The sequence below is a fragment of the Callorhinus ursinus genome, unplaced genomic scaffold, assembly GCF_003265705.2.
Source record: "Callorhinus ursinus isolate GAN/ISIS: 27379988/994484 unplaced genomic scaffold, GSC_fseal_2.0 scaffold46, whole genome shotgun sequence".
NCBI lineage: Eukaryota > Metazoa > Chordata > Mammalia > Carnivora > Otariidae > Callorhinus > Callorhinus ursinus.
The window spans coordinates 10636142-10659743 of record NW_027397108.1 but is presented as its reverse complement, the minus strand read 5'-3'; the positions used below and the strand labels follow the sequence as shown (position 1 = coordinate 10659743).

The following is a 23602-nucleotide window of genomic DNA, read 5'->3' as shown; positions in this document are numbered from 1 at the left end:
CAGCCCCCAAGGGCAGCACACAGTAGGCAGGTCCATGTGAGAGGGTGGCCCGGGCCCCCGGGGCGGGGGGTTGCATGGCTGGGAGGGGCTTGGACTGAACAGGAGCACCTGGGAAGGGTGTTCCTGACCAAGGAAGGTGAGCAGGAGTGGGTGGGGGCCCCGTGGGCTTGGGCAGAAGTGCTGGGATCCCAGGTACGGCTCCACGTGTAGGCCCCCCTCTCTGTGGCTCCCCTCCCCTCCCCCACACATATTGTGGGGGCCTGCTCTGAGTGCCCCTCGTGCCCCGGGTCAGGGGCAGGACGGGATGGGTGCTTGACTCTGGACGGCCCTGCTTGCTCTCCAGGCACTTGTTGCAGACGCTGGGGTCTTTGAGGGTTGTCTTGAGGACACGGTGGGCCCCGGGGTCTGAGCCTGCGGTGGGGTGGTGTCTCCCGCTTTGACCCTTCGTACTGCCTCTGCTGCTGTCCCGGGGCCCCCAAACTGAGCCTTGCTGATGATTTCCCAACACTTTACTCTGATCCCCCAGGGGCCCCAGCCATGTCCACGAGCCCAGGGCGCTTGGCCGCTCGGGCGCGGCTTTGTAGGGACGGAAGCGTCCGCTGAAGCCGATGCTCTATGAGCCAGGCCCTGGGCTTGTGTGGGGCAGGTGGTGAGCGGGGGGCGGCCGGAGGACAGATGCCACAGCCAGAGGGTCTCTGTGAAAATAGTGAGGATATATTTGACAGGATGAGTTCACTATGATTCGCACAGTACAACCTCAGAGTCCCCGTGTTTTATTCATCAGCACTAAAGGCGTTCTGAGTGCACACAGCACCTTCGAGAAAGGCAATTTGGGCCCAATTTGGTCTCTTTCAAAAAATCAAAATAAAAACTTTTGACACACATGTTGCACCCAAGGTAAAAAAGAAAAAAACAAAAAAAAAAAAAAAAACAAAAAACAAAAACAGAACGACACAAACCACGAACCTCAGAGATACCTAAGAACAGAAGGAAGCCTCTCCTACCCTCCTGCCCCCTTTGAAGACACGATTCCGTCAACAGGACATGCGCGCCAACCCCTGGGTCATGTCAGTGCATGAGTTGCCTCCCTGACTGGGCCGCGGCACCACGCCCCGGCCCACAGTGTCCCACTTGGCTGCTCCGACTGCGGACCGCGACCCCCGGTGGGCTGGAGCCTGCCGGCAGCGGGGGAGCCAGTGAAAGACTTGTCGGGGCCGCCGGTGTCCGTGGGCCATCGTGCGCCTCCCCAGCTGGTCCCCCCGCCCAATCCCCCAGGTGAAACGCACCAAGGAAGCCTGAATTCACATTACAACATGAAATAGCACCAGAAATTCAGAGTAAAATTGCTGATACTTGCAGCGGAGAGCTCCTTGTGAGGAGGAAGGCTCTAGAAAGGGCATCGGCGGAGGCCAGGGGACTGGGGATGGAGACCCGGTGACGGCGGGAGCCGGCTGGTGAGCAGCTTTCTCCACGTTCCCAACGGGAACCCAGTCCCCAGGGGGCAAGGTGCACCAGAGACCGGCGTTTCTGTCAGCAGCCCAGACAGCGGCTGCCACCACCCCGCGGTCAGAGAAGCCAGGTGCGCCCTGGGGGCCCACAAACAGCTCTTGCAGGGGATGGCCCTGCCCCCGCAGGCGGCCATTCCAGCAACAGCAGCAAGAAGACTAAGGGGAGCCTGCTGCCACCTGAGCGCAGGTGGCCTCGACTCACTTCCCCACTAGATGACGGGGGGGGGTGGGGAGCCCCGTGCAAACCTTCAGATGAGGCGTCTGTGGCCTCCTGCGCCTGGGCAATGGGGCACACGGGCGGGGTCGGCTCGCTCTTCGAGTTCTTGGTACCGAGAAAAGAGCTGCGTGGTCTCCAAGGGGCTCAACCTCACCTTCCATCTAGAAAGGGACTGCTGCCCACCCCAGGCCCTGCTCAAAGTATCGTAGTCTCAGCCCTAACGCCAGACTCCGAGCGCTTGCGTAAGTCAGGCGGATCGCCATGTGGCCCCCGTCCAACACCCTCAGAGGACTGGGGCTCGTCAGCATAGACAGGAGCCCCCGCGTGCCGGGCTGCTCCAGCTCTGCTCCCAGGTACTCACTCGCGGCCATAAATTACTCGGGGGGGTCCTTCTTTAACGGGATCTTGAAGCTGGTCAGTCGCTGCCCAAAGAGCTGGCTGAGGAGGTCGTTCTGGGACGCGGCGGTCCTGCAGGCACGGGGGTCGGCAGGTTCAGCACCATGGACAGCTCTGTCCCTCTTGGGGGGTCTGTGCAGGGGCCTCCCCTGGGGGCAGGCCTTGCCCTGCCCCTCCTTGCTGCGTCTGCAGTCCCCGAGGGTGTGTCTGGGGCCCGCCTGCCCTTGCTCCGAGGGCTGGGGTGGTACCGTGCTGTTCTGGCTACTGGGCCTGGCCTTGGTGGGGAGCACACGGCTGGGTGTCGCCTGCTTTCGGGGGGCCCGGGGCGGCTTTTCAGGGACCAAGCGGGCTCTCCCCAAGCTCCCCACACTCTCACTCCTGCTTGGCCCCGGGGCCCGGCCCTTCCTTTTCTTCTCGCTGACCTCCCCGTCCGCCCTGGTGCCCGGGCTCCCTCGGGGCCCCTGGTCACCAGCTTCCCTTGGCCCCTTGGGAGAGCCCTTGGCTCGAGGAGGGTGCTTGTCTGAGGCGGGGCCCTGGCCTGGGCAGTTGGGCTTGGCTGGGGTGGTGGCTGTCTCACTCTGGAGCTGCCCGCTGGCTGGCTGGGGCTGGCTGCCCCCTGCTGTCTTGGTGCTGTGCCGTGGGCCTCCACCACCCTGGGAGTTGGGGCTCGGCTTGGCTTTGAGGGTGGTGGACTTTGGCCTGTCCTCAGTGCCATGGGCTAGCTCTCTGGGTGTCGGACTGGCCGCGACCTTCTTCGGTTGCACCGGGAACCTGGGAGCTTTGCTGGGGGTGGGCAAGGCTGACCTGTCCTTTGATGAACTCCGGCAGCCCCAAGGCTTGACGGCACTGCCCTTGTGGGAGGGCCCCCCTGTGCCCCCCTCAGGCACCGTGTGGCCTGTGGACAGCTGCTTCTCCTTCTGGAGCAGGGAGGGGGCTTCCAGGCAATGGTCAGGGGCACTCGGGGTCCTGCGTTTCCCTGAGAATGGGCCAGTAGCCCTCTTTTCCTCTACATCTTGGCCTCTGGCCCCCGGCTGGGGCACAGAGCCCCCCAGCGGGAGAGCCTGCTGGAGAAGAGGCCCAGGGCTGCCTGGAGAAGCCTCACCTTCCGACCTCCCCGGGGCCCCATCCGGCTTGTGGCCACCTTGGCCATCAGCGGAGGCCACCGGGAAAGGAGACAGAGCTGGGGGCGGCAGTTCCTGGAGGTCAGAGGGCACGTCACCCCCTGTGACCGGGTGGCCCACGGGCTCTACAGGCCTCTCCGGGGTCCTGGGCTGCCCCTTGGTGGTGCCAGGAGCTGCCTCTGGGCAGGGCTGGAGCAGGGCTGCAAGTGACCCCTCGCTCTGGGGGTGGCTGCGGCCCCAGGACAGAGGCCCGTTGGCGCCGGGCACGGCCACCCTGCGCCGTTTGCTGGGCAGGGTGCCCTCGCGGGCCGGCGCCTTCTGGCCGGGGGCGCCAGGCCGCCGCACGCCGCGGAACGTGAAGGGCTGCTGCCCGCCCCTCAGGTGTTTGTCCATGTGGCGGTCAAACTGCTCCTTCTTGGCGAAGGTGTAGTTGCAGGAGCTGCAGACGAAGGAGCGCTTGCTGATGTGCGTGACGTCGGCACAGAGCTCACAGGCGTAGAGCGGGGTGTGCGGCAGCTCCAACTCCCCCCGCACCCCGTGCGCCCCGCCCAGGTGCGCGCGCAGCGCCTGGTGCTCCGGGTAGACGCGCGGGCACTGGGGGCACAGGTAGACGCGCTGAGGGCTGTGCACCGCCAGGTGGCGCTGCAGCTTGAAGGGTTTGGGGAACCGCTTTCCGCAGTGGTGGCAGTCCCGGGACGGGTCTTTGCAGCCCTGGTGCACGGGGAGGGCTTGCAGGAGCGGCTCGCTGCCGGAGCAGGGCTCAGGGGACAGGCTGGGGGACGTCTTGCCGGAGCCGCTGGGAAGACTGGGGTTCCCGCAGGCCGTGGGGCTGCTGTCGGCCAAAGCCCCATCTGCCGAGTCGTGGGCAGGAGCCTGGGGTTTCACCCTCTCCCTCTGGAATTCCTTCCCGGCCCCTGGCTGTCTCCCCGACGCCTCTGCGGGGCCCCCGTTGGACTTGCCTGTCGAGCGTTTGCCCCCACTGGGTCTGGACGCCTGTCCCGTGATGCTGCCCAGGAAGCGAGCGACACTTTGGCCCCCCTTCCAGTCCCCGAGGGACCTTCGCGCCTGCCCCTTGCGGGCGAACCGCAGGGCGTGCTCCCGCAGATGCTCATTGTACATCCAGACGTCGGCGACCTCCCTCAGGCACATGCCGCAGGCCCAGCGCCCTGCCTTGCTCTGCACGTGCTTCTCCTGCAAGTGCTCCCGCAGCAACTCGCGGGAGCCGAACCTGCGCTCCACACACATGTAGCAGGTGGGAGGTGGCGCGGGGCTGTGAGCCAGCTTGTGGAGGTCCAGCTCGCCCAGGCCGCCGAAGCGCTGGAAGCACACCTTGCACTTGTAGGGTGCCCTCCTGGCCTTGGCGTGCCGCTCCCTGCCCGGCGCCCCTCGTGCCCCGGCTGCACCTGCCGGCCTTGGGCTCTGCGGCTCCTGGGGGCCCACCGTGGCCCCGAAGTCCAGAGAGCTCGTGCTGAGGACACCCACGTGGTCGTCACAGGGCGCCAGGAAGCACAGGTCTCGCACCTCCAGTTTGGCGCTGAGCATCTCAAGGGCCACGGCGCTCCCGGGAAGCCCGCTGTCGTATTCTTGCTCCAGGTTGGGGGGCTCCGGGCTCTTGTCTCCTAGGGAAGAGGCCATCCCTTCGGCGGGGGCCTGCAGGTCCAGGTCTCTCCAAGAGGCCGGGACCATGTGCAGCTCGGGAATGTTCTCTGACCGGCGGTCCTCCGCGTGGCGGGGGGGCACGTCCTCTGCACAGTCCACCTCTGGGTCGGCCTCCAGGGCCCACAGGCTGGGGCTGGGGGCCCAGGGGTCAATGCCGGGCACCTTGCTGCTCAGGAAGCCCTCCAGCAGGAAGGACTCTGGCAGACCTATGGCCTCGTCACCCCACGGGTCCTCGTGGGAGAGGCAGAGTGACCCCGAGTCGCTGAGGTCTGTGGGCAGGCGGGTGGAGGCCAGCACGATGCTGCCCCCCATCTCGCTATGGGGTTCCAGCGGGGGCGGGGCCCTCGGCTTTTTACAGCGCTTGCCGTAAACACGGGGGTTCTTCTTCCGAGTCAAGCGGTCGCCCAGAGGGAAGAGCTGCGAAAAGGAGGCGTCATCATCAAACACGCTCAGAGGGTCCCCGAGACCCGGGCTGTGGGCTTCGGGAGCGGTGCCCGCACGCTCCTGGACCCCGACCTGCACTTCTGGGTTGTGCAGGGGGCTCAGGGGGCAGCTGCCAGTCTCCCGAGGGCCGGGGGGGCTTGTGGGGGGTCCGTGCCCCTCCCTGACTCCTTGCCCTGACCCGCTCTCCGCTGCTCTGCGGTCCCCTGCAGGCTCAGTCCCGGCTGCCCACGACAGCTCTTTGTAGACATCCGATGTTCCAGCCTCCCTGGGACCCCAGCACCCCCTGGCCACGGCTGTTTTCTGTCCCCCCGGCCCGTCCCCAGGAGGCGCCCACTCCATCCCCTCCTCACGGGCCACCCAATCCCCGGGTGACCTCTGTGCTGGCGTCTCCTCTGGGTCTGTGTCCACTGTGTTCTCCGTCACCGAGGGCCAGGAGGCGTCAGCGTCCGGCTGGGCCCGCGCTGAGAGGGGGCCACCTGGAGGCCCCGGGGGACTGGCGGTTGTGGTGGATGGACCCCAGCGGCTTCTGTCTGAAATCACACCTGGACAGACTGGAGGACTCCTCGCCTCCCGGAACCTTCTTGCTCTGGGATTTCTGCCCTTCTCCTGCGACTTCCCCTCTGACTTGCTGGAGACGTCCTCGGGTGCCTGGCCCCGCTGCTGGACGCCTCTTTTGTCTGCCTGTTTGGGACAGCGCTTGTCCCTCACCAGCCGGCCCTGCTTCCTGGGCTCTGCAGGCCTCATGTCCACTCCCGGCTCACCCGGGCCTGGGGGGTGTGGTTCCCGGCTGGGGGAGCAGCCTAGGGTGTGCCCCGCACCGAGTCCCCTGGCCCTCTGAGGGCCTGACGCGTCCTCAGGAGCCTCTGCACCCCGGTCAGGACGCGGCCCACTGGCACGGCCGGCACCGCTCTGCGCCTGCCTTGGCTTCTCCTTCCCAGGTGCCCTGAGGCTTTCCTTCCTGGGGGGCTGGCACGCCTGGCGCCGGGGGCCGGGCGGGGCGGGGGGGGCCCTTGTGCAGCCCGTGCTTCCTGGCTCTGTGGCGGCTCAGGCCCGGCCCGGAGCGGAAGGAGGCTGCGCACACCTCACAGGTTGTGGGCCGCCTGCCGGGGGCCCGGTCCTCCCGGGGGGCAATGTCTGTGGACACAGGCTTCTGTCTGGTACCCTGCGGACTGAGGGGGTCCCTCTGGGGTGTGCGGTGAACAGTTCTGACACTCTGGGAGGAGCTGGGTCTGGAGTCCCGGGCTGTGCTGCTGGGAGACGTGGTTCTGCCCCGGCGGAGCTCCGTGGACGGGCAGGTGAGGGCGGGGTCTGTGGTGTCAGCTCCAGGGGCTGTCATGGCTCCAGAGCGGCCAGCCCCCGCCTTGTCTTCCTGGCAGGCCCAGGAGTCTGGCCCCGTGGGCCCCCGTGTGGAAGGTTCAGCGGGCACAGTGGTGACACCCTGGCCTTCCCTGTTGCTTGGGGGGTCTGGGGAGGTGGGGCCTGTGGGCATCCCGCTGGGGCTGGCGTGGGGTGGGGCTCCCCCACCGTGGCGGTCTGGATGGCTGACCCCGGGGCCTCTGACGGCCCCCATGCCATCTGTGGTGAGAACGTCGGGCAGGGCGGGGGCGTTCATGGTCCCTCTCGGGGAGGTGGGCCTCACGGGGGGAGAACGGGCGACAGAGGCAGGACAGCTCCTGGGCTTCTCCTTCCTGGAACTCTCTAGCGGTCCTGACATGCTGCCTTCAGGGCGGTCCTCCCCCTGGGCAGGAGTGAAGACACTGATGAAGCCAGGCTGGCCCGAGGGAGGGTCCTGCAGGGGGCTGTGGTTCCCCAGGAGGGGCTGGTGAGCCAGGCTTTCCTTGAAGCCACGGGGGCTTGTCCTCAAAGATGGGGGAGATGCTGCAGGTGGTCCAGCCCCAGCATCTGTGCTGGCTGGGGTGCCGTCAGCCCTTTGCGGAGCGGGCCGGGCAGGAGAAGGGCCTGGGAGGAGCTGTGGGCTGGCGGGATCCCCGCAGGATGGAGGGGCTGGGAGCAGCCCCCTCAGCCCACCCGAAGGTCCCGTAGGAGGGTCTTCCTGGGGCAGGGGCTCCAGGCCAGAGGGAATGGAGGTGGCTGCAGAAGCAGGCAAGGGGACACAGGTGGTCAGGTCCCTGATGGGGGGGGCAGGGCTGTCTCCAGCGAGCAGCCGCTGCTTCTCAAGGCCTGGGCTGGCCGCCTCCTCTGAAGTCCGGGCTTCAGGCCCATTTTGGACGTGGGCTGCTACCAAGGCCGGTACCGAAGATTCTGCATTAGACGAGGAAAGGCTTGGGGTGGCCCAGGCCTCTTTTTGAAGGCCCAAGACCAGGCCGTTTCCCTGGAGCTGTCCCCCTAGCTGGTGCGCATCCCTGGCCAACCTGGCCAGGGCGGTCTCAGCATCGGCACTGACTGTGAGGAGGTTGTCCAGCCCCACTGGACTCCCCCACTTATCTGGCTGCAGTCTGCTGGCTCTGTCTCGGTCCTCAGGCTTCTCAGCCTGGCCGAGGGAGTTCAGATGTCCATCAGCCTCAGGCCCCAACTGACATCTGGCCGCTGCGGGGACGTTCCCACCTTCCACGCTGTCCCCTTCCAGATCTGAGGGCTCACTGCGCCGAGGGCTCTGGGTGCCAGCAGGTGGGGGCCCCTGTGAGGCCAAGGCGTCTTCTTCCTTCCCAGCCGCTCTGGCCACCAGGAGCTGCAGCTGACGGAGGGGGCTCGTGGCTGGGTCCTGGGGCCTCCTGCCAGGACTGCTGTTGGGCACGCAGGCAGGACTTGGGGAGGCCCCCACGGCTACAGACTCCTCATTACCCTTAAGGCCAGGGCCCCCCGCCCCAGCATGGGGGAGGCCTGCTCCTTCTGGCTGGCCTGCCCTGCTTACAGAGTATCCTTTGGGGGCATCGCTATGACTGACACCACAAGACGGGGTGGCCCCCTGAGGCACCAAGCCGGGTGCCAGATGGGTGAGTGGGTTGCGAAACGCTTCCCGCTCAGGGGGCTCTTGGCAGGGCCCACCTGCCTGTGAGCAGGGAGGGAGCAGCAGAGCGTGGCTTGGGTGCATCTTGCCAGCCCTGTTATTTTTTGGATGTAATGGCTCACAGCTTGGGCTGCATTTGGCTAAGCTCCTCACATCCAGTGGAGGCTTGAACAGCTCTCCAGAGCCGGGCAGAGAGACTTCCGCGTGGACCCCGCAGTCCCCTTCGGGCTTCGGGGGCCCTGTTTCCGAGACTCTGGCTCTCTGTACTGCTCGGAAGTTGCGGTCGGCCCCACTGATGGTTCTGGGAGCCCCAGACGCCCCTTCTGCACGTGCAGGGGGGGAAAGGGCTGCTTCTCCTGGGTCGGGGGAGGGCCACTCCTCCTGGGCGCTCCCCGGCCCCCCTTCCCTGGTGGCCACTGCTGTTTCTGCCCCTTCTGGGCATGGAGTCAACTCCCCAAGGCCGGTGAGGTTGGCCTCGGAGAAGGTGTCCCTGGGGGGCAAGGCGGCCTGGCGGGTGGGCAGAGGAGCCCCTATGCCCGCGTGCGTCCTGCTTGCCTGCCCAGCCGTGCACAGCAGTTCTGGGGCCTCAGGCACCCCTTTACTCTGCAGCTGACTCTCTAATTCGGCGACCAGTCTTTTGATTTCTAATTCATCTTCGGACAGGTTGCCCATAAAAGCAAGGCCACATTCGCTGAGCTTGCCAGGCAGAAGTGGAGGGCTGGCGGCCACTGCCCCTTCCCCGGGGCACCTCCTACTGAACGCCTTTTCCCCCAGGAGGTCAGGAAGATGACCCATGTGGCTGGCCAGCACTGGGGACTCCTCCAGCAGGGACCAGCCCTTGTCGGGCAGAAGCGGGGAGTATGGCAGCTCTAACTGGGGTCTCCTTGGGGGAGGGTCTGCGCACACCAACAGGGAGTGGGTGTCTCTGCTTCCAGACAGGCTGCTGTAGGCGGGCGGGTCAAATCTGCCCACAGGCAGCCCTGGGAAGAGTGGTGTGGACTCCAAAGTCAGCGGTGATTCGGCTTTGCTGGGACCCCCGTGGGTGGCGTAGGGTAGACTCCTGGGTGGTTTTGGCTTGAGGGCACTGGCGTCCACACCGTCCTGGGGCAGGTGCGTGCTGCCGGCCGGCGGAGCATCTGGCGCTAAGGGCTTGGAGTAGAGGTCTTCTTGGAGACAGCCAGGCAGGTCTTTGGGTCCGAGGAACAATTTGCTAGGGGGGCTGCTGTAGGGCTGGGGCCCCTTTTTGGCAAGTGGAACCCCCACAGGGTCTCTGTTAAGAAGAGCAGGGCTGCAGCCAAGATCAGGGGTCTTCAAAAAGAGGGCACCCGATTCAAGGTAGGCGGTGTCAGCGGCATGAGCGACCGGCACCAGCAGCTCTCCTGGTGGGTAGGCAGGGGGGTCCTCTGTGTCCCGGGAGGGGGGTGGCTCTGTGCCCTGGGCAGCGCTTGGCAGACTTCTGTGGGACACCCGGGGGTCCTCTCTGCCCGGCTCCTGCGGCTCTGGGGCTGGGGGGTGGGGGCTCCCCCCTCCACGGGAGGCTGGGGAAGAGCTCGGAGCCTCTCTGGGGAGTTCTGTGGCATCTGGGGGGAGCTCCTTAGCAGTTCCGGGGTGCTTGGTCTCCCTGGGGAAGTCTAGTGCCAGACGGTTCTCCTCTGGGGTCTTGGTGCTGGCAGGAACCTGCAGAAGATGCTTGGGGGCTCTCTCCTCAGGGCTGGGGGAGCCCCCGACCTGGGTGGCTTCCTGCCTCACGACCATCCTGGGTTTCTGCAGCCCCCCATCCTCCCTGGGGCCCGGGGTCACGTCCACTTCCTTCCGCTTCATGCCTCCGCGCCACCGCCGGCAGCCCTGACGGGGTCGGCCTCGGAGGTGGGGGCCGTGCGGGTGTGGCCGCGAGCAGTCCTCCTCCTCTGACTCGGAGGCACAGGTGAGCTCTGGGAGCCCCTGCTCCGTGCTGCTGGGTGCCAGCCTTGAGGGTCCCAGGGGGAGGCGCTGCCCCGGCCGCCTGTGGTGCTTGTTCTTCTGCTGAACGATCTTGTGGATGAGCTCCTTGCTCCAGGTGCCGCCGCGCAGCCTCCTCCTCCTGGAGTCCTGCCCCGGGGACAGGCGGAGGCGCTGTGAGCTCCTGGTCTCCACCGGGAGGGCCTGTCTGGCAGGAGCTGCGAGGCTCCTGGCGGCCGGGGTCCTGAGGTCCCGGGGGCGGGGCAGGGGGGCCTCAGCCCCGGGGCCTTTCCTCCTTGGCCTCAGGCAAGCGGCTCGGGGGCCCTTCCGGCTCTTGGTGGAGCCGGAGGTGTCCAGATCTTTTTGCAACAACTTAAACCGCTTCCCTCTCCTCTGCTGGCTGGCCAGGCCAGCCCCGTCTGCCTCTGTGGGCGCTGGGCCCAGGGAGCGGGTTTTGGGCCGGCTGCGGGCCGGGCAGCCTGTGTTCCCAGGGCGGGGGACCTGGGGTTCCTGCAGGGCGGCCTCGCCCGGGAGTGGGGGCTGGGCTTTGTTCTCCGGCATTGTCCCCACCCTGGTCTTGGGGGGCTGCCCGGCACCAGCACCTCTGGGGCCGGAAGGCTCCTCGTCCGTGAAGACGTCGATAAAGCTGCTGTCGATCTCGGGGTTGTCCGACTGGTACCCCAGGCCGTTGAGCGCCTCGGTGATGAGGCTGTCCAGCTTGGCGTCGTCCTCGGGGTCCAGGTCCGCGGCGGGGAGGGGGAAGGGGGCTGCGGCCAGGCCGGGCAGGAAGCTGGTCCTCAGGGGGTCCTCTTTGCTGTCAGCCCGGAGGTCCCCACCTAGCAGGAAGGGGCCCGTCTTGGGGTGGCTGAGCAGGCTGGGGTTCCCACCAGCTGGGGCTTTGGGGGTGGCGGGGGGGCCGGGGAGGCCTGGGGGCTGCGGGAGGCCATCCTTGGCCCTGGCCAGGAGCGCGCGGCAGAACTGCCGGTGACCCAGGAAGGCGGCCAGACTGCTGTAGTTCTGGTCGCACTGCCTGCAGGTGAGCAACACGTCCAGCTGGTCCAGGCTGGCGCTGCTCAGGGGGAAGTGGTGGGCGGGGTAGGGGGGTGGCTCCCGGGGGAAGCCCTCCAGCCCGCTGTCGCTGCCCACCTCGGGGCCTGAACCCGCGAAGGGGGCCTCCTCCAGGCATTTGAAGGTGCCCTCGGCCCCCAGTCCCTCTGCGGCAGGGAAAGGAAAGGCTCCGGCGGGCTCCGGCTGGTAGTGCATGGGGACGGCGTGTGGGGGCTCGGGGGATGGGTAGGGGCTGCTGGTCTCCGGGGGGCGAGCGGGGCCGTGGAAGAAGGTGGAGGGCCCGCGTGGGCCGGGGGCCTGGCTCTCCTCCGAGCTGGGGTTGGCTGGGCTGCCAGACAGTGGTGACAGTGAAGAGCAGGAGCTGTTGCTGGCTGTGTTGGTGGCAGGTGAGGGCAGCGGGGACTCGCAGGGAGAGGCACCCACCACTCTGGGCGGGGGCAGGCCGGGGGTCGCCCGGGGTGAGACCTGGGATTGGGCCACCCCAAAGAACAGGGGCTGGGCTCCGGGGTCCTTCAGCCCGTTGTAGGCAAACAGGCCCGGGGATCCGCCACCGTGCCGGCCCGGGCTGTTTCTCAGAACAGCCACCTTCTCCCCGGGCCCCGGAGTCTTGCCGGCAGCACCCAGGGCTCCCTGGCCGCCCCCCTGCCACTCGGGGGCCCCTGCGGGGAAAGGCAGCTGGCTCAACACCTCCATGCGGTGGGGGCTGGGCCCGGTAGCTGGAAGCACCTGCGGCCAGGGCAGTGGGGGGCTCCGGGGGAGGCCAAGGCGCAGGCCTAGGCTGGCCTGGCCTTCAAAGAAGGCGTTCCTGGTGGTGGCTGGGGGGCCCAGGGAAGGTGTGGGGTAAGGGGTTGCAGCAGGGTCCCACAGCTGGGGCAGTCTGGTAGGCAGGGGCCCTGGGGTGGCCAGCTCCGTGTCCAGAGACCGTGGGCTGGTCCCCACTCCACTGGCCCCAGGACTGCCATAGGTCTGCCCAGGAAAGTGCCTCTGTGACAGAGAGTTTGGGGGCGCCCTGGGGCTTCCCAGCCTGTCGTCGTGGGCCGAAGGCGGTCTCTCAGGGAGGGCTTTGGTCAGGCTCTTGTGCAAAGTGTCCGGAAAGGTGGCTGTGCTCTCCGAGAAGGGGCTGGGGGCTGGGGGAGCAGCACCAGGTTGTGGGTGAGCACAGCCGAGGTCACTGGGGGGGTCAAGGCCGGGCCGGCCAGGGTAGCAGGCTGGGGGTTGGGGAGCGGGCTGGGCGGGCAGGGGGTAGGCCGTGCCTGTGCCCACTGCTTCCTCTGGCCATGCTCCCCTGGGCTGGCGGAAGGCAAATACCAGCGCTCTCTCCCCGTACTCGGGCGGGACTGTGTCCTCGGGGAACGGTTTCGGGCCGGGCCCATGCAGTGCCTGGAAGGGGTACTGGAAGGAGGCCGCCCTGGGGCCGTCCCCTTCGGGAAAGGGCTCCGGCTTGGCCGCAGGGACCTCGAATCTAGCACCTGGGAAGCTGTTCTCAACAGTGGGAGGCCAGCCGTCAGCCCCGCCGGCCTGGAATCCCGAGTAGGAGGCTGGCCTGCTGCCCGGGGGGGCCCTGAGGGGTGGGGGCCCAGAGGTGGCATTTGGTGAGGTATAGTCGGTGGAGGTAAAGCTGGAGGGGGTCTCCTGGAAGCACCTTTGGAAACTGAGCTCTTCTGGGGTGGGTGGGGCCTTCGCCTCTGGGGGCCCGGGGTCCTCGCCCTGTGGGCGCTCAGGAGTCTTGTCCAGGGTGGGTCTGGCCCTCGAGCCGGAGATGTTCAGATTATAGAGCTGCTGGGGGCTGCCGTCTGCCCTGCTGGCCTGCTGCGTGAGTGCCTGCGCGTGGCTCCTCCCCAGTGGGGCCTGGGGGCTGCCTCCCTTCCCCGGGGGGCTGCTCAGGGACTGGGTTCTCAGGAGCGGGGCCTTGGGCTCCACCTCCCCGGCCTGCCACGGCTGGGATTCTGGAGGCTCCACTGCCTGGGCCCTGCTGCCCGTGGCCTTGGCGGTCCTGCTGGCTGGGGCACCGTCCTCACCGGGGGGCTGGGCAGGGCCCCCCGTGCCACCCGCTCTTTGGCAGGGCTGCAGGTCTCGAGTCATGGTTGGGGGCGGTGCTCGGCGGGGCTGCTCCCCAGGCATGGCCCCTCCTTCTGGGCGCTGGGAGGACGTGGTGGTCCGAGGGGGCCCCTGGAGAAGCCTGTTCTCATGGTCCTGAATGGAGCCTGCAAGGAAAGCACAGGGTGAGGGGCGTGCTCTGGGGGCTGCACAGGAGCCCCTGCCCTCAGGGGAGGCTTCCCTTTGGGGCAGAGGGGGTCTGAGAAGACCCCTGGCCGCCCTCAAACCAGCCCTGCTAGGTCCTGGCCAGGCCACGAGTGGAAGGGCCCAAGGGCCCCATGTGACACACAAGCCCCCTGACCTGCAGAGCCCCCATGGCGGGGGCCATCGGCGTGGCCTGAGAGAAACCTGGGGGGACCGGGGAACAGCCCAGGAAGGAGGACGGGGCCGCCTTCGCCTGCCCAGAGCTGTGGGAACTGAGGAGGTGAGGCTGCGCTTGTAGAGTCTGTCCCTGGCGTGGCTGGCCCTGCCTGGGGGACCCTCCGGTCAGCCCCCGGAGGGTGGGGCCTGCACGTGCATTTCCAGGCTGTGGCAGGCTCCGCTGGTGCCCCCTTCCTGTACGTGGAGACCTGCCCAGGGGCTGCCCCACTGAGGAGGGGTGTCGTGCCTGATTTGGGGCACAAGCACCCCTCAGTCTCCTAGGAGGGCGCCGCCCCCACCCCCAGAGGTCCCCCCACACCCCATCACCCTCCTAAGCAGCAGCCTCACCCACTCCTCCGGCGTGCTGCCTGGGGCCCGTCCACTCCCCTTTCCCTCTGGGACTGGGAGACCTTACGGCAAAGGCTGACGTTTGTCAAACGAATCTGTGATGGTAAGAGCAGTACTGTGCTCCTTCCGAGCTCCGCTGTGGGCTGGGGCACTGAGCACTTTCTGTCAGGTCCTTCTGTTCTTGCACTGGCTCAGGAGGCCAGAACCGGTACCACGAGCCCTGGGTGATGGGTGAGGAGTGGAGACAGGGGCCTCGGTGCTGGTGGGGGGCACTGGGTCCCTGGGATCCCCACATGGCCCCATCTCCAGGCTGGGCGGCGCCGCACACGGTCCACACACGTGCTCAGGGCCAGGACCCCGGCAGAGCTCCCTGAGCTCCAGAGCGGTGTGGCCTGGGGAGGGGGCAGGGCCTTCCTGGATGTTCCCAGCTCGGCCACTGACCTGCCATGTGACTGGCGGCAAGGCCCTCAGTGTCCCTGCCCCTGGGACATGGGGGTCTCGGTGGAGCCCCCGGCTGGTGCAGAAGACATTGGTGGCTGTGCGCCAAGAGCAGAACGGGCCCCTCGAAGAATGTGTGCTGTTGGTGTGGTTTGCTGACTAGTTGTGTTTCTGCAGAGCCCGGGCCCCGGGTCTGGGGTCTTGCCCGGGTCTGGGGTCCTGCACACAGAGGCTCTCACAGCTGGGGGAAGGTCAGCTCCCACACCCTTGACCTTGTAGGGATGGTTCACGGTGACAGCCCCACTGGGTGGCCCTAAGGTTCAACAGTCACATAAGCTGGCTCAGTGCCTGGTACACGGGGGCGCTCCCCAGGGAGGGCTGGCACCTCCCCGAGCCCCAGTGTCCCCTCTGTGCAGGGGCTTCCCGAAGCTGCCTGGGGTCTGCGGGCCCCCCAGGCTGTGGCACTGCCTTGGAGCAGGGTGACCCGGGCAAACTATGAGGGTTTTTAAGGGGGAGCAGAAGCCTCTGGCCCCACAGCCCACCTCCTTTGGGGCACACGCATCACTATGAAGGCCAGCACCCCAAGCTCTGCTCAGAAGGCTCTCTCTGGGGCTCTGGGGAGGTAGATGGAATTATTACTCAAGATTCTACCTTCCCTGTGGAAGGACCGTCCCAGCCTGTCCCCCTGCCAGCAGGTTTGGCCACATGGCTCAGTGTGGTCACTAGATGTGAGCAGTAGTAACTCCTGCTATGGCCGAGCATGGGCTGCATCCTGCTGCCTTTGCGGAGGCCGAGGCTGCACGCGGTGGCTGGGCTGCTCGGCCATCTCGTGGCATCAGGGGGAGCATCCTGGGGAAGGTGGCAGTGGTTTGCTGGTGGGGGGGGGCAGCCTGGGGGCACTTGGGACACAGGCAGGGGCAGAGCGGCTTGGGGACACGTAGAAGGGGTGCTGTGTCCTGGGAAGGGACCGAGGGAGCTGTGTCAGGTCACAAAGGGCGGCGTGGCCTCCGCAGGATGTGGAGTGGGGCCCGCGGTGAGCAGGCAGCCCACTTGGGCAAGGGTGGCCCTGCCTCTGTGCTCTCTGACCCAGGCCAGGGCATCTCCTGAGGTATGCCCCCTGGCCGTCAACGACGGGGACACCCCGCAGCCAGAGCATGGCCCCACTTCCAGGGTGGTGGCCCAGGAGCCAGCCCTGCCCCCACTCGGAGTGGAGGGGCTCTGGCCCGGGGGACCTCCCCTCCTGAGCTTCCCAGAGCCCGAGGGCAGGACTCAGGCCGCCCCAGACCCAGGCCCAGGGCTTCAACTGCAAAGGGCCTCACAGCCCATGGGATCAGGTGTGTGGACGGGTGAGGGCCTCTGACCTCACCAGCCCCCAAGCCGCTGGTCCCTGGGACACTGGTGCGGAGGAGGGGGCGGGCCTAGGCCTCCCCATGGTTTCCAGAGATTTCCAGCGGCTGGCAGGTAAGGCCCCACAGATCCAGGCTTTAAGCTGTGCCCCCGGCAGGGGGAGCAGGTGGTGGGGGGCCGGTGGGCCCAGCGGCCCTGGCTCAGATCCCTGCCCCACCTTGGCATGCTGTCAGCCTTGCTTAGCTTTGGTCTCTCCATCCGTGACCTAGAACCTTCTCAGAGGGCGAAATAAGCCAATACCTCTTCATAAGGCATCTAGTAGAAAGCGTGTGCAAACCCACATATTTTCCCTGGTTAAAACCCTAACTGTTCCATTGCCGGCACAGGGCGATGCAGGGAGGACATCGCAGAATGAGGGGCTGGCGAGCCGATGCCCTGCCGTCCACACCCCCTCCCACGCCCAGGGCAGTGGTTTGAAGCCAGAGGCCAGCCCCCCACGGTGGGGTCTGGGGGAGGGTCTCTTGGGGAGGCAGCAGGCAGCCCCGTTACTGCAGAGTGGGCTGTAGCCGGCCGGGTGTGGTGGGGTGGGATTTGGGGCGGGGCCAAGGGAATCTCCGGAAGGCCCGAGGGGCGGCCTGACTGCAGCCAGCTGTCCCCGGCTACGTACCTGGGGAGTCAGGCCATCAGCTGGGTCGCCGTACAGGTCAATTTCCTGAGGAAGGAGGATGTCTTGGCTGCCGAGAGAATGGAAAGCGTGTCAGGATCCATGTGGTGTGTGGCTGAGGTGGAGAGCCCCCCTCCCCACCAGAAGAGCCCCCTGCCTGGCGCCGTGCAGAGCCAGCAGGGCTGCTACCGGGGTCGCGGCGAGATGGGTGAGCTCAAGCGGCTGGGCCCGGGGGTCCCTGCAGGGCTGGGGGTCAGCCGCCTGCTCCCCCCCACCCAGGTTTGAGGAGTATTTTACATTTCCTTCTGCCAGGAAGTGTGTGCATAGAGGACACATTCATGTGGTTCCCAAACCCGAGACGATGCTCCGAGGTCTGCAGAGAAAAGCCTCATGCGGAGCCCGGCCCCGTGGGCCCTCTGCCCCAGTCCTGCTGGGTGAGCACTGGAGGCAGATTCTCGTGTCTCCTTCCAGAGTTTCTCGATGCAAATACCAGCAAATACGAGTATCACAACAAAGGAGAGTCGGCTACGCTCATTGCTCCCTACTTCTCTTTTGCATTTAATACTGTGTCTTAGAGAGATCATTCCACGGGACTCCACAAAGAGATTCCTGTCTGTCCGTCTGTCTGCTCCTCTCTCCACCCACACACAGCTACAGAATATTCCACGGGATGAAGGGACAGCTCCTTATGCATCCAGCAGCCCCCCATGACCCCTATAAACAGTAGGGCGACAAACAGCCTGCAGGTGAGGCCTGCAGGGTAGAGTCTAAGGAGAGATGGGGGGGGGTCAAAGGGCAAGTACATCTGTGATTTGGAGAGAAGCTGTCAAATCATGAGGATGATGGGCATAAAATTCAGCCACAAAATCCTTGATTTCGCCTCCCTCGAAACGGTGGAGCCCAATCCCCTCCCCTTTAACGTGGGCTGGGCATGGAGGCTGGCTAAAGCACAGAATATGGGGGAAGGGAGGGTGTTCGGCTCTAGAAATTAGGTGATACGAGGCATTAGGATTCCACCCTGCTCGCTGTCAGTCGCCCACTTTGGGGCCGCTGCTGCCACGTTGCAGGACGCTCAGCAGCCCCATGGACAGGCCCATGTATGAGGCACTGAGGTCTCCCGCCCACAGCCACGGGAGCTGCCACCTTGGATGCGGCTCCTCCAGCCCCGGTTGGGCCTCCAGACGAGCCTGCAGCCCCTGCCAACCTCCCAGGGCAAAATTGGGTAGCCCCTGAGCCTGCCTGCTCTGTGGAGCCACTCCTGGACTCCCGACCTTGGAAACCGTGTGAGATAGCAGATGGTGGCTGCTTTCAGGAGCCACGTGCCACACAGCACGCAGCGAAACAAGGGGATGAGAAGTCGGCCTGCTTGCGACCGTGCTCCTGTGCTGGACACAGTGGCTCTGCGCTGTGGTCCTCATCCCAGGCACCCCTTCCCCTCCCTGGGGGTGCCAAGCCTGTGGGCAGAGCTCAGCCAACCCGACACCCTCTTCACTTGGCCCTAGGACGGGGGCCAGACGTTCTGTCTGCAGGACCCAAGGCCACTCTCTGCCCACGGCCCCTGCAGGGGCTGGACGAACCGCCTCTGGGCCTGGACGGCAGGGCAGGCATGGGGCAGCGGGTGTGCCCAGGGTCTCTTGTTCCCGCCCCCGCCTGGGCTCTTGGCAAGGCCCCTCGGTGCGCATGGGTGTGGGTTTCAGCGGGTCTGGGGCCCCTTTGAAGTCAGGAGGTGCAATCCCTCCGATCCCAGGCTGCCCCAGGGAACCCCCAGGGGTGCGGGCACCTCCTTTTCCCTCAGAAACACTACCTGGCCCCTCTCGCTCTGGGTAACTCAAGACCGTGGGCATGCCGGCTGGCTCTGGCCGGGGTGTGGGGCGGCAGCTCCTGGTGAGAGGCGGTTCTGCCGTAGGCCTGGGTTCCTGCACTTCCGGTGCCCCTCCGTGACCCCTCGATCCCCTGCACGGCATCCAGCGTCTGCTCCTGCTTCCCCCCCTGCCCCAATCTGCCCTACTTCACTGTGGCCTCTCTGTCTGCCTAGAGCTCTCCTGTTCCTTTCTTCCACGGCTGTTCCTCCTGAGACCCCTGCCCTGCCTTTGGTGCCCCCCTCGCTTCTTTCCCACCTTCCTAGTTCCCACCCACATGCAGGGAGACAGCGCATGATGGGTCAGCAGGGCCAGCCCAGACCTCTCCTGGACCGTCAGGGTCCTGACCTCAGGGGGCTGCTGATGCCCCATCATTCGTGCCGACTGGCATACAGTGGGCACCTGCAGAGGTGGGCGCTTCCTGGGTCCTCTCCCATTCGCTTCTTCCCTGAAGCCCTCCTGGTTGCGTGTGTATCCAACCGGGGAGATGCGGTTACTGAGGGTGTCCTCTGCGGTCCGGGCCGACCGTGCTCCCACGCCCTGGGCTGGCCTGTGCAATCAGAGTCCCGTGCCCTGACCTCCTGTGTGACCCTGTGCTTCCGGCCTGTTTCCCCAGCTGCACGTGAGGCTTCGTACCCAGCGAGTCCTCAAGCCTGTGCCGGCTCTGTCTTCCAAGCCCAGTGACCCGGCCACACATGGGCCTGGGTCAGCACAGAAGCTCCGCTCCTCGCCCGGAGGCCAGGACAGGGAGCGATTTAACTCCTCCGCTGGGTTGCTTCTCCTGCCCCAGACATAGCACAGGGGGAAAGGGGCACCTTCTGTCCCCTCGTCCTGGCCGGCAGGGGCAGCACGGTGGCCTCTGGAGGGAGGGGGCCTTTGGGAATGATGAGGGGTCGACGAGGGGGTGGGGGAGGGGCTGTGCCTGAGCGTGAGCCCCTCCCCGCTCCCCAGCCCAGCCCCCCACCCGAGGCACCTGCCAGGGTCAGGACCAGATGGGGGTCGGGGGTCAGGTGGGCCGGGATGCACCACGTGAGGCCGCCAGCACGGGTTCAGGTGCTGTCTGCGTTCCCTCCCACACCAGCCCTCCCTGCCGCGCCCTCAGCGCCAGAGAACCCACCAGAGAACCTGGCCCCGCGCTTTGTGCTGCTTTCCTCATGTGGTCTCCAGGCCGCCCTGTGAGGCCTCTCCTCCCCTCACGGACGACAGATAGGACACTGAGACACGCCAGGGGAGGCCTCTCACCCAGGTGGGGCAGCTGAGGGGGGGCAGGCATGTGCGGGTGTGCCGGCGGCCGGGACAGAGCACGCGGGGGCTTAGGATGGGAGCGGGGTCCGGTGACGGAAGTCAGGGCCTGACAGACGGGGTAGGGCCTCTCAACCCAGCGTCCGTCTGGGACGGGGCCTTCTGGCTCAGAGGTGCCCTGACCACCGGTTCCAAGCTCGGCCTCTGGCCGCCTGCCCCTACCCCTGGCCCTGCCGCCGGCCTCCCTGAGCACGCACCACTCCTGTCGTGCCCCCCGTGGCTGCTGCCCGCCCCCCGCCTGAGGCAGGGCAGTGTTGGGGGGGCCTGGTGCCAGCTCTGCAGGGTGGGGCGGGCCGGCGGCTCCAGGTCCTCCGCTAGGAGTGCGGCTGGGCAGAGCCTGAGCAGTGCAGCCGTACCCACCACCCCCAGGCCAAGGCCGTGGCACGTGGTGCTCGCCCCGCTCTCTGTGCCCGCCAGCCCTCGGTGCCCGCCGCACCCATCCCGGCCCGCCAAGCCGCCAGGTGCACCCCGGATCCTGGGGGAGCTGAGTGCAGTGGCCCGAGCCACGCTGGGGCTCCCAGTCCCCAGCCGGGCTCTGGGCACTGTGGCGTAGCTCCTAGTGACATTCCTTCTACCAACATTCTCCTTCCCTTTTCCTTCAAATGCTGCCGCTTTGCTTAAAGACTATCTGCTACCCCAGCGCTCAGATAACCCTGTGCAGGTGGAATTATATCTATGACGTGGCCTGGAGGTGTGCTTAAGAATGCTGTGCAAATTATCAGCTGCATTTATCTTAATTACTTTGGGGAAAGTGAAGGCAGGCATTGCAAGGGGCCGGGAACCGTGTTTGTCCGCCTCATCGGGGTGCATATTTGAGATCCTTTAACAGGAGGCAGATAAGAAGAGCACGTGGGGAGAAAATGATGTCTTTGAAAATGACAGGGAGGGGGCTGGTGGGGCGGGGGAGCTCCCACTTAAGGACAGGTCGTCGTCCACCCTGCGGCCCAGACAGGCCCCTCGCCCCATCCTTTAGTTCTGCGAAGACCGGCACTGGGGTGTGCAAACACACTTCCCGCTGCAGCTCCTCCCTCCCCAGACTTCAGGTGTTGGCCGGCCGGCCAGTGCCTACATGCCAGACCGAGCCTGGTGACCGAGCTGGTCACGCACCGCCGGCAGGAGATGGGCCCCCACCCCCAGACACCACCCACCCTCCTCTGGGTGGGGCCGCAGACCGAATGCCCAGTGAGCTGGGGGCCCTGGGATCCCAGGCAGGGATGGGAAGGGTCCGGCCGACGCGTATCGGGGTTGTGCTGGCTAGGGCTGCAGAGTAGGGGCAGGGGGCCGCAGGAGGAGACGGACACGGAGCCGGCCTGTGTGGTCTGGAACGCGCTTGCCAGCCCAGCTAACCAGCCACCTGGCATTAGGAGAGCCGCTGGAAATCGAAAGCGGGAGTTCCGACCTGGTCACCACCCCAGCCAGGGGCTGTCCCTGATGTCTGTGTTGACGGGCGCCCTCTGGAACCCCGGGCACCAGTGGTCCCGGTGGCAGGAGCCTGGCTGGCTCTCTAGGGACCTCAGCGCCCTCACCTGCAGGAGGGGAGGGACCACACCGTCCCATACAGGCTGGGCAGGGCAGGGCTGCGGAGGGAGGCTGGGGAATTGAAAGTAGGAGAGGTGTGAAGTCCTTTGGAGGGCAACATGCTGGGCACCCAGCGGGAAAACTCTTCCGGGGGCTGCAGGGAATCCTGTGCCTTCACACCCGAGCTCTGGGTTCGGGCACCACATGCCTGAGAGGTCTGCACCCTGCACTGCCTAGATCTTCCTGTGCTGTGCCCTCTGCCCTCACCCCCACACCCTCCCCGGCACCTGCTTGCCCTCTGCCACCCTCCGCATCACTGCACACCAGGCAGGCTCCTGCCTCTGGCACCTGCACTGGCCATTCCCTTCCCAGGATAGGCCCCTTTTCCCTTCTGCCCTCGTCTAGCTCCAATGCTACCACCTCCAGGAAGTCCTCCCTGACCATGGAGCCAGCACAGCCACTGCCCGAGGTCACTCTCTGGCCCTCCGGGGCTTACTGCTGCCCCTACGCGGACCTCCACCGCAGGGAGCATGAGGGTTGGGCTCCAGCCTGTTCTGCTGGCCAGGCTGGCTCAGCTCCCACTCTCAGGGTCCTGGGTCTGCTCAGCCTTCGGCTAACCTCTCTGGGTGCCTTGGAGAAGCTCTATAGTCCTCAGTTAGTCTGTCTGTGGGATGTGCCAGACCCCCCTCTCAGCACACCCATAACCATGCACACACATGTTCCATGCACACACGGCCATACGTGTGAACAGTCGCCAGCATGTACACACATACAGATTTATGCAAACGTGCACACGCATGTCCCCGTGTGCTCTCACCAAGGTTGTGGAGGGGCTGCACGCTCTCTGACTCTGGACCCCCTTCTTCTGGGAGGAGCCAGCAGGCAGGAGGCACTGCCCTGGGCCCCGCCAGCTCCGCCCGGGCACCTGAGGGCAGGGATATCTGGGGGCAAGGCCAACACTCAGTTTGGGGAGTGCATCCTGCACCCTAAATGTTAACACTGTACCAAGCTTGGCCCCAGCACACTCTGGCTGCCCCCTGACCTATTCCTTGGGACGTTCTTCTCCCCGGCTGAGAGGGACAGGGGACCATGGAGGTGGTGACAGCCAGGGTCTGCTATGCAGGGGTCACACTGGGATTCAGGGGCCCCAGGAAGCCGCCAGCCAAGCTGGGGGTGTATGGAGCCAAGTGTCCACTGTCCCAAAGCCGAAAGGCAGCTCACCCGGGGCAGCGGCTTGTGAGGACATGCTAACAGCCAGCAGTAGGCCTGGCGGATCCAGGGAAACCACTTTTTTTAAGGCTAAAGCAAGCGAGGCATCTTCTTGAGTGGCCTGGCGAGCAGCGTGGCCTCGTAATTTTAGAACAAGGATCTTTGGGCACATTGAGTTTTCTGTGCTCACTTCACAGATGCACCTCAGAGAGGGGGCTGGCTCACTGGAGGCCACACAGCAGCGAAGACTGGGCTCCCGGAACCGGGGGCACCGAGCTACTCCAGCGATGCTCGAAGCAGCTGTAGGCAGGAGCTGGGGGCTGGAGGTAGGGTCCCTGCTCCTGGTCACCCCCCACCCCCCCAAGAAGGGAAGACACCGTGCTGGGTGCCGAGCAGCTGGTCTGGAGAGGGGCGGGCACCACCCAGGCCTGCCTCCCGTTTGGAGGCTGCCAGCTTGATCAACCCCAACCGCGTCAGCCAGGCAGGGAACCGCGGCTAGCGGGACTCTGGGACGGGGGGAAGCTGGAAGGTGGGGGTGGCTGGACGCATCCTGGTACCCTCCGTCCCCAGGGTGGACCCTGCACCCACTATGGTTACAGACCCAAGGTCTCCGTGGGCTCTGTCGGGTGGACACCCCCTCTTGGAGACCTGGCTCTTGGTCCTTCTTCACGACCCTTCATCATTGCCCCAGTGGGAGCAGGAAGCTCAGTGCCCCCAGCCTCCGCGGGCCTTGGTCCCCTGGACTCAGGGTCCGACTGGGAAAACCCCCGAGGGTGTAGGGTGTTCAAAGCTTCCCGTGGCTCTGACTTTTGGGGAAAGATTGTCATTGTCCTCCCCCAGACAACCCATTCACACGTGACTGTTCGTGATAAAAGTCCGTTGTTTGCCGTCCCTTTCTGGGCCCAGCATGAAGCCCCTTCATGACCACGCCTTCAGGGAGTGAGCGGTCTCCAGACCTTTGCTGCCGAGGGTGGGCAGAGGACCACCACTGGAGGGAGGGCGAGGCCGGGGCCCAGAGCATGCCTTGGGAAACTCGCAGGCTATCACCCCACCACCCTGTGACCCCGACTGTAGCACAGAGATCAGGTCCCGGCGAGAGGAAGAGCAGAGCTGGCCGCTGACCCTGGAAGGAATGGGCCCC

General features: G+C 66.1%; 1 protein-coding gene across 1 annotated transcript; it reads right to left on the bottom strand.

The window, feature by feature from the left end:
- Positions 1–2099: 2099 nt before the first annotated feature.
- On the bottom strand, positions 2100–13440 carry ZNF469 (zinc finger protein 469). Its single transcript, XM_073882299.1, has 2 exons — positions 6251–13440; positions 2100–6132 (listed from the first exon to the last, which is right to left on the bottom strand). Exons 1-2 carry the CDS (start codon positions 13438–13440, stop codon positions 2100–2102), a joined length of 11223 nt encoding a protein of 3740 aa, XP_073738400.1.
- Positions 13441–23602: the final 10162 nt, after the last annotated feature.